At 34.9% G+C, this 16451-nt stretch overlaps 1 protein-coding gene across 1 annotated transcript in view; it reads right to left on the bottom strand.

Annotated features, from left to right (window-relative positions):
* LOC124355662 (cytochrome P450 4C1-like) overlaps positions 1-10009 on the bottom strand; it is a 34019-nt gene extending 24010 nt beyond the window's left edge. Inside the window, exons 1-3 of the mRNA XM_046806823.1 lie at positions 9911-10009; positions 2224-2398; positions 1081-1187 (exon numbers count right to left, since the gene is read on the bottom strand). Coding sequence (XP_046662779.1) covers positions 1081-1187; positions 2224-2377 — 261 coding nt within the window. The 5' untranslated portion in view covers positions 2378-2398; positions 9911-10009. The remainder of the gene's footprint in view (positions 1-1080; positions 1188-2223; positions 2399-9910) is intronic.
* Between the last annotated feature and the right edge of the window lie 6442 nt (positions 10010-16451).

Here is a 16451-nt window from a genome sequence, read left to right as displayed (position 1 = left end):
TCTACATATTAAACAGGTCTAGCAATTAGTCTGCATGGTCTTTACACTTTAGGTATCTCAGTCGTCACACTCCCCAGTCATCCAATCAGCAAATATTTGAATGTAGAGTGCTACAATTGGTTCTCTTTGTATGGACTATCCCTGAACTGTAGCAAAATATACACATTGGTTTTAAGAATCGATCACCTGTGGCCTTAGACTCCATTATTCTCTCTAACATTAGTCCCTTAAATCATCACTTTTACGTCGTGCTTCAGTGCCTTAACGTGGAAAAATCATTTATTTGGGACTGCCATGTGTAACACGTTTGCCGCAGTTTTCATTTCATGTGTTTTACTGTGGGCGACCCGGGCATCTGAAGTCCCTGGGGATGCTCCTCACCGTATGCTTCTCCAACTTAGAATCCATACTACGATATGGGGTAATATACTGGGAAAACATTTTATTAGAATTTTTGGAATGCATGAATGGTGCATTAGTACCGGTTTAATACTTAACAATCATGCAGACCCCACTTTAAATTACTTAAAATTACTTCTGATCCTTGTAGACTTGGTGTTGCATTCTTGCCAGAAAGTGCCCTAGCCTCTTCACTTGACCGTAGGGTTGAATGTACGTACACTGGTGTAATTTCCTATAAATCGTACAATACGAAAGGCATGACCATGCTGGTAGTTCACAGGCATTACACCACGGGGTATGAAAAAGGGTCTTTTCACGTATACGTGAACATTTATAATGCCTTGCCCACTGATATTAAAGATGCAAATTCAGAACTTTCCTTTAAACGTAAATTTAAAACATTTCTTCCTGGAAAGAATGCCATATACAATTAAGGATCTCTTCTCATAGCAACTTAATACTCTTAATAATGTCAATGTTTTTAATGTTTTTGTACTTTTATTTATTTAACAAGCTTTGCTTTAGTACAACCATTGTACTTATGACGTGTTCATAACTTTTAAAATGTGTTTTTAAACGAACAAAATTCGATTTTGAAATCTGCGTATGACGTCGTGGGGAATGTATTTGGTATTTTATATTAAACTCGCATCTATGTTATACTTAGCTCTAACTTACCTCTACATCGCTAGTATTTCTAATGCATACAACGTTTTCACTGCACATTCTCATATAGTAGACGGGCCCGTACTGTTTTGAAAAATTCTTCAAAGTTATAATTGGATCTGTAAGACAGAACTTTTATAACCTTCAACTTTTTTTCAAACGTTTCAATTAAACAATATTGTTCATCAAAGATACAGTATCACTTCACTGAATAATAGTTGTATATGTATTAAACATATTTTATATTTGAAATTGTTGAACAGTTTAATAATACATAACATTTTATATTAATTAGTATAATGTTTGTTTTTGTCGTATATTAGATGTTTTGAGTTATTGTGTTCCATAATGTTATAATTCTTGTAAAGACGTGAAGCATCAATTATTCAAGTACTGCCAATACATGAAACCTATCAGAAACCATTAGCAGTAGGTACACTGGAGCTCCCTCTGTGCCTACATAGAAGGCTAGAAGCCCCTACAGGCAAGGAACGACTAAAAGCCGTGAATATCCAGAGTGCAGGTATTTCAAAACTTAAAGTTTCTATTTACTAAGTTTCTAATGATCCAAAAGTCTGATCCTGACCTATCCCGAAAACGGTTAAGAACGCTACAATTTTAAAGGCTGGATACTCCCAAATATTATGTGAGCAACTAGAAGCCATAAGATCGTAACGATTTCAGATGCAAAAAGCAATTACAGGCCCTAAGCTAGATAGCGAAGTTTAGAGAGATTAGGTGGATCCAGGTAAAGATGAATAATCCTGCCCAGTCTTTCCAGAAGCGGAAGTAAAGACCAGGTAAATCACAACAAGACATGATTGATTAATGTTGTAACATAATTTAGTGCTTTTTTGTAATTCAATCAGGGTTTAAATGAAAATTGATTACCCGAAGTTTCCGTACTCTCGTTTCATGTAAAATTGAAGCAAAACTCTCGGATTTTATGATAATTAATCTCGCAAATAAAATTAAAAAAAATACTTATATACATACACACACACACACACACACACACACACACACACACACACACACACACACACACACACACACACACACACACACACACACACACACACACACACACATATATATATATATATATATATATATATATTATTTTATATGTAAGTATCCATAATATCCACTGACCTTCCTTAGCGTGGTTGAAATAAAACAAGTTCCCTACTATAGGGTAGGGTTTGGGGCCGGGAATTTTTTCGTACAGTTTCTCTGCTCTGCTCTTGAAGAGATACTTCCTCAACATTACGATCAACACGGCAAGTATGACCAGCTCCACGAGCATCTTTTACGTAGATTCTTGATCCTGAAATCAATTATATAAACAAATTACTAATACTCCTTATTTAAACAAAATATATAATGAAGTAAGAAAAATACTAACATACCTTTAAACTTGTCATTAGTCTGCTAGTTAGACAACACAATTAACTAAAACCCACAAACAATATAGGTTACCTTGATAAACAAATATGTCTGCTTACAAGACCAAGATCACTGCTACCATGAAAAATGAAACACATTTATTTCTACCACGTGTGGTAACTGCTTCCTATTTTACTGTTATATAATATCATAATTATAGCAACTGCTATATTTTATTTATAAGTTTAATAAATAAATAATTATAGGAGGAGATATATATATGTTGAAAATGAAAAAGGAACGAAATGTGTTGACAGTAAAATAGTTGAGATTTGTTTAGGATATTGCCAGCGGCCTCTATTACTCCAGATGTTCGAACTCAATGGAGAGTATGTAATAGTGAAATTCATGATAGCTGGTTGACAACTATCATTCCCTAGTCACAAAGAAAAAATCTAAATTGAAAAAAAAACTTTAACGTCCCTAAAATTAACGAGTCTTTAATTAACTTTATATTAGACATCAAGGATGGACTAGACTACTAGCTGTTCATTTGTCTGAAAGGAAATATTGGACTTGATTAAATTTGGTTTAAATCCTGAAACTAAGAACAGATCAAGTTCCTACATGAACAGATTTATGAAAGATTCAAGTACATTCAATGAACTGGATAAAGGTCCAAAATTTGGAATATACAGATATACCTATATTGGAAGAAATATCAAAGTTTTATGAGTAAGGGCCTAGGCCTAATGTTAACAGTTTGAATGCTAGAGATATGAGTGGAATAACATGTTATAAGTGTGGTTAACTTAGTCATTTAGCAAACGATGTAGACTTAAGTTTTAGCCGATGCAAAATCGGTTTAATACAATCATAAATTTCCCTTCTCTATTCAATGCTGGTTCAAGAACCTTGTAAGGAGGAAAGTTCTGAAAAACCTTAACAGAAGACGGACATTTTCCAAGAAATTGTTAAAAAAATGAACAATACAGTCAAAATTGAATTCTCAAGAGAAGTGAGGTATAGTGAACCATACTTGGTAGAAAAATTTCTGACAAAGTTTACCAAGAATTCTTGTAAGCTTTACAAAGTAGTTTTAAACTGTATTTGTAACTGACACTAGAAAAAGTATTTCAGGCCCAAACATTATCAGCGGCGATGAATACCCAATCGTCGACGATTGACAGACGAAGGGGGACAATCGGCTGTAGTAAAAACCATGAAATTGCATAAGTACATAATTATATATCTGGTCGTTACATCTGTGCATCCAAAGCAGTATGGAGAATTTCCTCTGTCAATGTGCATGACCGAACCCCTACTATTGTTCATCTTGCCCTGCACTTGGAAAATGGCCAAAGGGTCTACTTAACAGAAAACAATATCCACGATGTGTTAACTAATCCGCGAGATACAACACTAGCAAACTTCTTCAAATAGTGTGCGAGGTTGATTTTGTATAAACAATGAAATACGATACATTATTATTCATGGAATCAAACTGCAAAATCTTACAGCGTAAAGAGTAAGGTACCCCTTTGAAGAGGATCCTGGTGTAAAAAAACGGATGCTCTTGGTAGGTGGTTCATTATAATAAAAGCGAATGTTTTTATTTGAGAATGCAAACGATGCTATGTATCATGTATCATTATGTAGTAAAAAGGCCAAACTTTTTTACAGGCTTAAAGACTATACAAGGTATTACTATCAGGCAGCTTGCCAAGCTAGGAGTCTCTTGGAGGATGAATCTCATTGGGAAAATACATTATTAGAAGGTGATGTTTGAAGTTCACATATAGGTCAATGAGATACTCGTATTTATTTCCCATTTGAGTGCTGTTTTGTCAATTATCCGACTCTGTTTTTTGGAATAAATTTCAAGAAAATATAGCAGAAGAAATTGTAATTATACGACGGCGAGAGTTAATGTTAGACGAAATTCAGTACTACCAAATTATATTTGACGAAGCGTTATTTTAATTCTATAAAATAGTAGAGCTGCTTTCTGGTAAATCAATTAAAGATTATGGATTGCTGATGCCAAATCATACGGCAAACACAAATTTTAACAATACCGAATACACGACTTTTCCCATTGAATAACCCATTCCCACTATTGATACGTTATCTGTAGAAAACTCGAATCGTGTATAAGACCATAATAGTTTTAAATACCTACATTCGGAGAACAAACATCAAGAATTCTTGTAATAATATAGACTCCAGACATAGATTTCAGCACGCGCTGTATTTTAGCGCATGATACGGCCGGGACATTGCGACGCCTTCAACTATTGAACATAACTCCTGTTCATCCATGCAATACTTATTGCCGGCCTGCTGAAATACGGCTCACTTCACTATCTGTGCTTACTTTTATTATTATTTTATTGTTATTTATTTGTTGGTATTTATTTATTAGTCTATTTATTACTGTTGATTGTTGTTACTCGTTTTATTAACTATTTATTGTTATTAGCTTTATTGAATGGTTTTAGTTTTTAAGGTTGTGGCTCGTAATTGCTGTTAATTAATTATTAATATAGTAAATTATTTAATTATCATTATTTATTATTCTCATATAATTAATTGACAAATTTTATTTATTGTTAGGTTATTTTGTTTTTAAATTTGACTAAAATGCCTCCTATAACCAGATCTAGCGAACTTCTCAACGTTATTGATGGCTTATTTTTTATTTATGAAGATGTAATTCATTTAGCAGCTTTATTTTATAGTGAACCTAGATCAATAGCGGCTACATTTGGTGAAGGCGCAATTAATAAATTAGTTCCTCGTGTTACGTCTCTCATGAATAAGCTCAATGACTTGTCTAAAGCTAACAGTGAACTCACACAGGAGCGTGACTCGTTGCGTGACGAGCTCTCTTCGGCTGAAGAGCTTTAAATGTAAATCTGTTCAGTTCTGTGAGCTGGAGGACCGCTGCGTAGCCGACATTAGCAGACTCGATGCCGAATTTATTAAGTGCAGGGAGGAAAAGTTGCGTCTCCAAGAGTCTGCCAGCAAGAATGTAAACGTGGACACTGGCAGGGTGCTCTTGGAGACGCAACTTTTCACGAAAAGCTGGCAGCTCTGACTGCTGAGCGCCAGGCTCTGCTAACTACGATGGAGGTGTTGGAGGCTGACCTCAGGTGTCTGCGTGGCGAGGTGAGGCGCATGGAGACTCGAGCACGACAGAGACGGAACTCCGGCGCTGACTCTCTCCTTGACGAACTGCTCGCGTCTGATGCTGCATCACGTGAGACCAGTGTCGGACATGTCGGCACTATGACCACCCCTGAGACTGGACGGCCGGCAGACTGCAGCACTGGCACCACTGCCCCCATTTCGTCCCCCGTTCCCTGCTCTCCTAGATCTCGCCCAGCTTCGCCCCAGTCAGCGACCCCCCAAGACTCTTTCAGCTTCAAGGATGTGCTGCTTATTGGGGACTCTCACCTGAGATATGCAGGCAGGCAGTGTGTATCTCGCGGGCTTATTTGGAGTGTTGTCCAGGAGAAAAAATTTTAGACCTTAAGAATAGATTGCTAAGTTATGTAGGAGTAAGTCTATCGGTAATATTTATTCATGTTGGCTAATAATCTAAGGAAAGGCTACCGGGGGGGGGGTCCTGGATACAACGGCGGGCATGGTACAGTAAGTGGGAGGCCCTGCATAGTATGGCGGATCTGCTATATGCTGCCAAAAGCGCACCCTGCTCGGTTTGGGTCCTGTGCCTGGGATTGTTTTGGATAACTCTCCAGCGACTCCTGAACCTTCTCAGGTCTCTGGACTAGTATCAAGTGTGGACACATCAACATCAGATCCCTCAACACAGGGTTTGATGAAATGACTTCACTTGTCAGTGACTTTGACTTTGATGCGTTTGGTGTGTCTGAGACGTGGCTTAGTCCTGGTACCCCCTCAAATAATTTTAAAATACCAGGGTACGTCATGCTGGGCAGAGATTGCAACCCTAAGAGACGGGGCCACTCAGAAATACAGGTGGGTGGAGGAGTGGCCTTTTACATTAAAGAGGGTATTGTTTTTGATGAGTACACGTTCAGTGAGAGTGTAGACCCTGGTATTGAGTCGCTCTCTGTTGTCTTGAGGGTGACGGGGCTTAGGCTTGGCATTTGTGTAGTTTACAGGCCTCCCTGTGTAAGGTACACCTCACTTTCAGCTTTGTTTCACTCTATTTTTGTTGGCCTTGCGATTGAAGTGGAATCAGTTGTAGTGTTGGGAGATACAAATGTAAACTTACTCTCAAAATCGTCTAATGATGCAATCTACTTACGCCGACTCTTGAAAGAATCAAACGCAATACAGCTGATAACAGAGGCTACAATAGTCACAGACACCTATACTACCTTGTTAGACCACATCATAGTGGACAGGTCTGTGGAGGTCGAGAGGACCGGCGTTATTGATGCAACTAGTATCAAGGACCACAGAGGGGTGAAGATAACGGACCACAGGCTTATTTATTGTATTATAATATGTAAGAAGGAGAAAAAAGGCCAACGTTTGTTACTTACAGAGATTACTCAAAGTTCGATGCTGATAGAGCTGTTAAACACATTTCTGATATTGATTGGGGAGTAGCAATGCAAGTCCAAGGGGTTGATAACATTGAGAATTTCATCGCGACTCATATTAGAGAAGTCTTTGATGAGCAAGCCCCAGTAGTTTTCAAATGAATCACAAAGAAGAGAGGCCCTTGGAGAAACGAAAGTATATATAGATCGATAATGACAAAACATAAATTGCGAAGACAATACTGGAAAACCAGGGCTAGTACCGATTGGGAGAAGTACAAAAGAATACGAAATGAGCTGAACTGTATGGTGTGGAGGGCAAAGAAAGATTTTTTAAATCATAAACTGACTTCTAGTAAAGATCCTAAAGCTTTCTGGAACTGTTTGAAGCAGTGTGATATGGTTAAGAACAAAGCTAATGACTTCTTACCAAGCCATTAAAATGTAAATGAGATCGATAAATACTTTGTTGAAATGGGTAGTCATAACAAAGCTAGTCAAGCCACTATACATTCTTTCAAAGAGATGGAAAGAAACCATTCAATAAGTAAGTTCTGTTTCTCAGCTGTAACAACAGAAGATGTAAACTCAGCAATGAATGACATCAAGTCTAGATCAGAAGGCAGTGATCAAATATCAATTCAAATGATAAAAGCCGTGAGTCCGTACGTCCTGGGAGCTATTAAACATCTCATTAATGAATCTCTTGCCAGCGGAGTGTTTCCCCAGGGCTGGAAAACAAGTATAGTTCACACTATCCCAGGTTGCTGCCCCGAAAAGTGTCCATGAATATTAAGGCCCATCTCGATATTGCCACCAGCTTCAAAAATATAAGAAAAATCGTCACACACCAAATAGAAAACTTTCTGAAGGAAGAGAATATCTTGCCAAAAATGCAATCAGGTTTCCGAAAACGCCACAGCACTTGTACTGCCCTGGTAAATCTGCTCAGTGATCTATTAGATGCAAAAGATAAAGTGAACTTCAGCACGCTGGTAATGCTAAACTTCTCCCAAGCATTTGACTCCATTAATTATTCACTGCTGATGGCTAAGATGCACTTCTACGGATTTGGCGAAGAGGCAATCAAATGGGTGAGATCGTATCTAGAAGACAGAGATCAGATCACAAGGCTAGCGAGTGAGACATCTACCCCTCTGATCAAAACGCGGGGTGTACCTCAGGGTAGTTGTCTTGGACCTTTGCTGTTCAACCTGTACACATCTGACTTCCCCAGTTGTGTGCAAAGCTCATTTATACGCTGATGATTGTCAGTTGCATTTGTCGTATGAACCTGGCTCCGCTGAAGAGTCCATAGCAAACATCAATTCTGACCTTTCAAACATCTGTATATGGTCAGTAAACAATGGTCTCCAGTTGAACATAGGCAAGTGCTCTGTCATTCATGTAGCCCAACACAATGTGGTGCAGCCCTCAGTGACAGAGATGTGGTGGTCAGAATCGGTGGTGAGGGCTTGGCTGTGAGCGACAAGGGGAAAACCCTTGGCATCGTTCTTGATAGCGACCTCACATTCTCTGATCATGTCACTGACACTATCCAACGTGCTTTGGGCAGGTTGAGGGGCCTGTATAGATTTAGGAATTTACTGCCGGAGTCTGCGAAGCTACAACTCATGCGGTCTGTGATTTTCTCTGTTTTTTACTACTGCTATCCTGCCTATGGAAACAGCATCTCGAGGGAGGACATTGGAAGGATTCAAAGATTGCAAAACTCAGCCGTCCGTTTTGTATTCTGTCTAAAAAGGTTTGACCATGTGTCCTCTCATCGAGATGCGGCCAATATTTTGTGTATGGAACAGGTATGCAGAATAATTAATTACCGTCTGCATGATCCACAAGGCCCTAACATTCGGGGAACCTCTTTATCTCTGTGAAAAACTTGTGCAAAGACAGGAGGTCTCGCAACGTAGCAGTCGCCAGGACAACCAGCTTCACTTCCCCAGAGTGAGGCTGGAAGTCGGTAGGAGGAGCTTTTCCTACTTTGGGCCCAAATAATTGTACAATGACCTACCCGGTAGGTTGAAGAGCACACAGTCACTGTCTAGTTTTAGATCTAAATTAAAGGATTTTATTTTAACTAGTTGTAAGTGCCTATTGCGTATTTTAACCTCACCAACGAATTTAGCTTTAGATTATTTATAGGTTGAATTAGAATAGCCAACCTTAGTAGTATAAGTTCTTAGTGTTAAGTTTGATTTGAGTTGTTCTGTAAAGCAGTTTGTACTGAGAGACGCTCTAATTAAAAGGCATTTTTATTTATTATTTATAAACACGTTTATACTGGCTATAGCAGCATGTTAAAATAAACTTCGTGTACTAAAAGTATTTATGTTTAAAATTAGATGTACGGTATTATAATGAAAACTCAGTCCCTTCTAAAGTATAATTCCCTTTCTAACAATATATTTTTTACCATAAAACTCATTAATTGACTAAACATCCTTAAACTTTGCGCTTAAGCATTAGTACCGGTATACAAAAGTAATGATATGTTCTTATACTCGTATTTGCACCCTTTTTTATAAACGCTCATCAATTTGTACGTTAATTTAAAATCACGTTTAAAAAATAATTCCATATTTGTTTTTACCCTCAAATCTTTCTCTAACTACAAATCCTATGGAAAGTAAAGTACTGTTTTCGTACAAAATTGTTGTTAAAAATACTTTTCACGTTTTCTCATCCCATCAAAATTGAGGTTTTTATAATAACCACAAACACTTAGCTGCTAAGTAAAACCATCCTATTTTCCATATTAGTCCCATGAAGGAGGAATTAAAAAATGCGAACTTTGTTTAAAATAGGAATTTTAAGTATTTAAGATTTTAAGGATGTAAGAATTTAAGGAAAGTATAAGAAACTTTTTACTAACTGACGATGCCCGATTCACTTACCACAAATAAGCTAACCTAGAGATCGTTTAATCTTCAAGACAATCTTAAGACTGTATATACTACACCCTGCTGCAAGTGTTATTCTATATACAATCTTACCTCGAGAAATGAAACAGTGATACTAAGGAACAGAGTGTTACAATAGCCTTGTAAAAAAGCTACTAGCTAATGTTTGCTTACGTATTCATATCTCTCGGTATCAATAAGTTGGGTAGTGATATGCTCGTATTTACTCTGCGTCTGTTCTACACATTCAATTCCTTATTTTTGTTTCTGCACTTCTAGTGTTGCGACTTAAGACAACCAACCTCAGGTTTTGAGATATAAAATGCCTCTTTATGTCATCGAATTCCTAACATAATGTTGCAGTTTTTAATCTTACAAGATAGATGCATTGATTTTTTAGGATTGGTTATTTCTACATATTACTGCAAAATTTATTAGCCAACGTGTGGCGTTTTGAAAGCTCTTCTTAATAATTCTATAAAGAAATACATTATTTATTTTTCTTGACGGAACTAAACATTTAAAGGCTTTTTGGAACAAAACTGTTCTCATTCTGTAGTGTGCGGTTTTGCAGCAGAAAGGTCCCTGAAAACATAAGCCCTAAAACTCGTATTATTTTCTGTGTGTGTGTTTTTTTTATAATCAAAAACCTCTTGATATGCCAACTTGAAACTGGTGGCCATGTATGATGACTAGCAGGGTCTATTTAGAAGTGGAACATCAATTTTCTATTTTGTTCAAAAACAAATAGCGTCCGTTTTAATTTTCAAGCCATAATAATCCGAAAGCTATAAATATATAAAAATGTAAAACGATACACTCTGAAAGGAGGTAAAAATGTATTAATGAGGTCAGATTATGAATAAATTATCAATTAAACTTGTTATAAAATAACTTCTTACCAATTTATGGTTAAAATACGTACAATGTTTCAATATTTGTATTCCTTTGTGACAAAATACCTGAAAACAATAAAATCGAAAAGTATTTTCCTTAGAAACGTCATCGTTTAAGAAGCAAATGGACTAAGATACATGACATAAAAAATGTTATGGAGAGTTGCTCCGTATAGCAAATGATGCAATGGGTTGTTTAAAAGGCAGTGTTCATTGTTATGCTACCAGCAAAACTTGTTCAAAAAATGGTGGCCTCTGTTAAAAATGAATTTATCTAGGAGCCACGTCATTAAAAGACGGAAATTTTAACAGATGTATGCTGAATTTTAAATATTCCGTTTAAAATTCTTGGTATTTACCCTTCTACAGTGTCTACTTAGGTTGCATAAAGAAGATATGTATGATGGCCCCCACACGAAAACAATCTGGAGGATTGAGGTCGGAAGATCTTACAGAGCAATTAACCGGACCTCATCGAGTTGTTGGTGAAGGTTTTGACAGAATAAGTCTACTCTAAAATAAACATTTAAAATAAAATGAGGAGGCCCGTAATTCATGAACAACGTATTAATAAAAGTGATAAAATGATCAAGTAAATGCGGAAGGTCACGATACGACATTGTCAATAAGTCTTGCATTTAAGGATATTAGTTATAAAACTACAAAACAGATTGTCACGAATTAGTCCTGTCCAAACATTTAATAAACAATAAGAGCTGAGTAGGCCTAGTTATAATAATGTTTTTAATATAACAAATGTTTGTGCTGCGAGAATTAACAATAGCTGTTCTTGTAAGTGTATTTTCATCGGTGAAAACCACATGGAATTTGTGTTCCCACATTTCTTATAGCATATTGGCATGGCTGGATTGTGGATTGCGATTGATAATCTTGTGGCGTGTTATACATACCAACTGCAAACCAAATTCCCGAGTGCTGGTGTGGTTCTGTATTTCATCCAATATTATTTCAGGAAATCTTACTGAAAGTGGCCGGCCTGAGTTACCGTACTTGTATGTTGTTTTTCAAAACATCTCGAAGTCAATTCCCATGTTGACTGGCACTACAACAGGCTCTTAATGGTATATAATGGAATGTTATCAATGCTAGTAAAAAACCAAGCTGATGATATATAATACTACTATTACTAGTTTGACTACTCCTTTTGCAATTAGGTGTTGGAGCAGTGTGCCTCAGTTAAGGACCTTGTTACTGATTCTTACTTTAGCTACAGTCTTCATGTTAATGAAATATGCAGAAGAGTTTTACGTATGTGTTGCCTGATAGTATGGACCAGGTGGGCCTTATTAATAGACTTAAATTCGTCCAGCGGAGACTCGTCTGGTTTTTGGACCTGAGAGAGGCAGCCAGAAATCCCGACGGTCATGCTCTGGTCAGCACAAATGCCTACGGACCCCATCAACGCGAGGTTAGAAGACCAATCTCTGATATCACGTTTCTCTATCAAGTTCTCAACTGTGCAGTGACCTGCCACTCTCTGTTGGAGCAAATCAGATTAGTGTTCCTCTTGCCACTAGATTTGACCACTTATTTGCTTTGGAACATCATAACCGTAACTATCTCCAGTTCAGCTACATCCCTTAGCTTAGGACGGCGCGTTCCAATGCCTTTGTTCTATGTTGAAGAATCCGAAAATCGTCCCTGCTCTAATCTCGTATTGGTGGACGTCACTGCTTTGGACCACCCCGCATTTCAGTCGCATAGGAGAACGTCGTGAATAGAGTTGCAGGGTAAAGTAACATTCTAAGCTCTCTGAAGGCATCTTCGCACAACTCTATAAAATTAAATTTGTAAAGAGTTCTGACAGCTTTCTTGAGCTCTAAATACTCTTTCAAGTTTGTATTTAGAACAGCAGCCACACAATCTCAAGCCATACGACAAATGTTGATGTATTAGACGAAATTAGGGCTTTTCAATATATAAAATTACAAACATTTAATACATCAAAATTTTGAAACGTTGCGCAAAACATACATGCCAAAAGTAACATTTTAGCAGAAGCTGTCAATGTGAACGTCCCATATCAATCCTTGATCAAGGTACATCCCAAGGAACTTAACGGATTCGACTTCTGGTACGAGAGCGTCGTGTATCATTACCGCGAGACGACACTCTTGATCTTGTTGATGCCGTAGGCAATCATCTATTAAGTTTAATTTTGAAAATGTTGTTTTTGAGTTGTAAAAATACTCAGTGCATGTATTAAGTCGATAAGTGATTTTACTTCAAGATCATTTTTAGATTTATATTTAATACAGAGAATCGAATCATCAGCACATCTTTCCATTCTGGATTTATGAATTTAACCTGTTAACATAAATAAGAAAGATAACTGGTCATAATATTTATTCATGAGACACCATACGGCATCTTGAACCTGTTTTACACAGCAGTCGATCCGCATGCTATAAGATACGACGAGAGCCATTCGTACGGCAAACCCTTCATAGGTTATTAGTACCAAAAGTCCATAAATATAACAAATACATTTTTTTATTGTGCTTATTCATATAAACCCTTAGAAAATAAGATTAAAATAGGCAAAACAAATCAAACATTAAATTATATAAAAAGTATACCAGTGGTAATTATTTATATTCTACGGTTTTTACGGTTGCCCTAAATCCTGAAATACTTCTTCAAATCGTTGATTTCACCTAGACACGTAAATAACCCCTTTTGCAGCCCAAGACATCAAACTGTGGTCGAAGACATCTACTGTGATGAGACGAACGTTTTATGTATTACATCGCCAAATTTTTTACAATATTACTTTGATCTAAAGACAAATAGAAAATAAAATAATGTCTTACATTTAAACTTTGAAAATTTTCCATTTTTATTACCAGCATGAACTATCACTCTCTGAAAATCTCAGAGTTCTAATAAAACATAATTTATAATATATATAACGTTAATGATTCGTATTGAACCTCATTTGTAACCTATTTATAATAGTTAAAATATTTTTTTCAATTTAAATACATAGCAAATAATCCACAAACATCTGTATAATTGATTTTTGTAATCATAATACCTGCCTTGCAATTGTAATGTAATCAAAATTGTATTGATTTATCAATTAAAAAAATGACGGATGTATCTTAGGTAAAAAGTTATGTTAGAGATATGAATACAGCGTTTGTAATTTTGTCGTGACTATCTCAGGAAATGTTAAAAATCAAAATAAGTCTGATAAGTAGGCTATAAATTGATTTTGGTTTTGGTGTAAAACAAAACAATAACCTTCAAAGAGGCGGGTGTATATGCCTACATTGTACACGTAATAAGCTTATGCAATATAGTTTATTTTCACGTAATTATCACGAATCATGTATTAAACAAAATTTTTCAAACCTTGGTGTGTATTTAAAGTCTACAGAAGTGTACTTTGGATTTAGGTTAAAGTTTAAAATATCAAACATTTGATGTGCCAGGTTTAAAATACTGTACAATAAAAAACTATTTCAATCGAATAATTGACAGAAATAAGCAAAATTAAAGAAATACCGTCCTAAATCACAACCTACTATTAGTTCCTTAAAAAGTTCATTGAACTTCAACATACAACACTGGTTTGCAAGTACAGCACATTATGAGATATTTAAAATACAAAATATTTATAACCGTGAATTTCATGATTGGTATAATTCAGTTATTATTCACAAAAATGTTAGAAAAATATCAAAAATAAACATCTATATTGATTTTAAACCCAAAACGTATATCGGATAATGTAGGATAAATCAACCTATCTTAGGTTTGAAAGTTTCAAGAATTGAGCATCCATTTGTTAAACATTATGTACTTATAAATTAACTTACAAAATCCAAGAACTTGAGTGGAAGGAACCATTTTAAAAAGTTTTCTCTATTTTGATATAAGCTATGCTCTTGGCATCAAGAGCTTATCTTGTTATCAATAAATATAGATAAAGAAACATACACCAAATAATATTATATTTACAGAGTATTTTGACTACGTTTTTATTGCTTACATTTTACTTTCACTTAGTAGGAGAATTAGAAAAATGCCAATGTCTTACTTTTTCATAATATTTATTTAAACTTGTTACAAACATAGTTTTTTGTACGTAATTCGATACATTACTTATCCCGATGATAACTGGTGTTTGAAACCTCTCCAATCAAAACGTAGAAGTAGTTACCAATTTTTTTTATTTTTAAATAGTGTTAAAAATAATCAAATCAATAGGTTTACTTAAACTAGTTCAGAATCATGACATTGTGTGGCAAACAATGGACGTGACTCTGAATAAATATTTTATACAGTGAGAATATAAAATTTTTAATGCGGCTTTAATTTAGCAGGGTGTTGCATGGTTTTCAATACATATTTTGTCTAGTTTAAAACAGTTATGAGTTGAAAACTGTGAATAAACCAATATCATAAAATTGATTTCCACATGCTTGCATATTTGCAGGATGCGATGCTACCTGCACTACCTTCTTGACACAGAGAACACAAACGTTCTTCGAATGTTATAATTTATATTCTTTTTGTGTCGAAATACACATAAGTTTTTAAATATATATAATGTTATTATTACATTATTATTAATAATTTATAATAATTTAGTTGAATTCAAAATATAAAAACCCTCACATTAAGCAAATTGAGTGTAAATTCTTCTTTTGCATTTAGAATTTGCATTATACATAAGTATTACTTTATATTTCAGGCTACATTCGCTGCAGAGAAAGATTTACGAATAGACTAAGTTAAATGATTAATTTTATTTCACCAAACTTAAGATTTTAGATAATTTTAATTACCAAATAAGTAGTTAACGTTCTTGGCTTATAAAGCCATAAAGTTTATAAAGTATATAAATTTTATAAGCTTATAAAGCTTATAAAGTATAAATAACCACAGTAAAATAGTAATCTAACCAAAAACTTCTGCCAGTATAAAATGTTTTGATTATTTTATCTGCACTTCTGTTACTAGTTTGAAAATTATTTAGTATTGACTATTGATGAAGATAGACAGAATACTTTCTTAAAATTCGAAATTGGCATTAAATAAAATAATCTTGAATCAAAATTTCAAATATTTAGATTTAATCTACCAATTGGTTACAAGACTACTTGTCTTTCTTAAGCTATCTAGAAAAAGGTATTTAAACAAATTAAATTAAAATTCAAAACTTATAGGCATATACGTAAAATTAATAATCGAACTAAATTTAAAGCAAGTAGCTTTATCTCATAAATTACTATATTATTATTATACATATATTTAATTAGGTTCATAATTATAATTGTTATTATATCATTTCTATTTATAATGATTTCATATGTTTAATATGCCATTGCCGTTGGTCAAATAAATAAATAAACTTTCTTATGAAAATTAAATAAAGTAAAATCTTTCTAAATTTAATTCAAAATAAATTCAATTTTTCTTTTGAGTGTAGCTAAATAAAATAAATAAAATTTCGTTGAAAAATTCTTTGGGCCACGTGTTTTACTTACTATTTTAGGCACAAATTCAAAGTAAAAACTGTAATTAAAATATATTTATTCGAAATTATTTACTTCAAACCTTGAAATCTTGACATATTAGTTTAAATTTTATTTTAAAACTGTTTAATA

The sequence above is a fragment of the Homalodisca vitripennis genome, chromosome 2, assembly GCF_021130785.1.
Source record: "Homalodisca vitripennis isolate AUS2020 chromosome 2, UT_GWSS_2.1, whole genome shotgun sequence".
NCBI classification, from domain to species: Eukaryota; Metazoa; Arthropoda; class Insecta; order Hemiptera; family Cicadellidae; genus Homalodisca; species Homalodisca vitripennis.
Note: the sequence above shows the minus strand (reverse complement) of the source record. Positions and strands in the feature narration are given on the sequence as shown.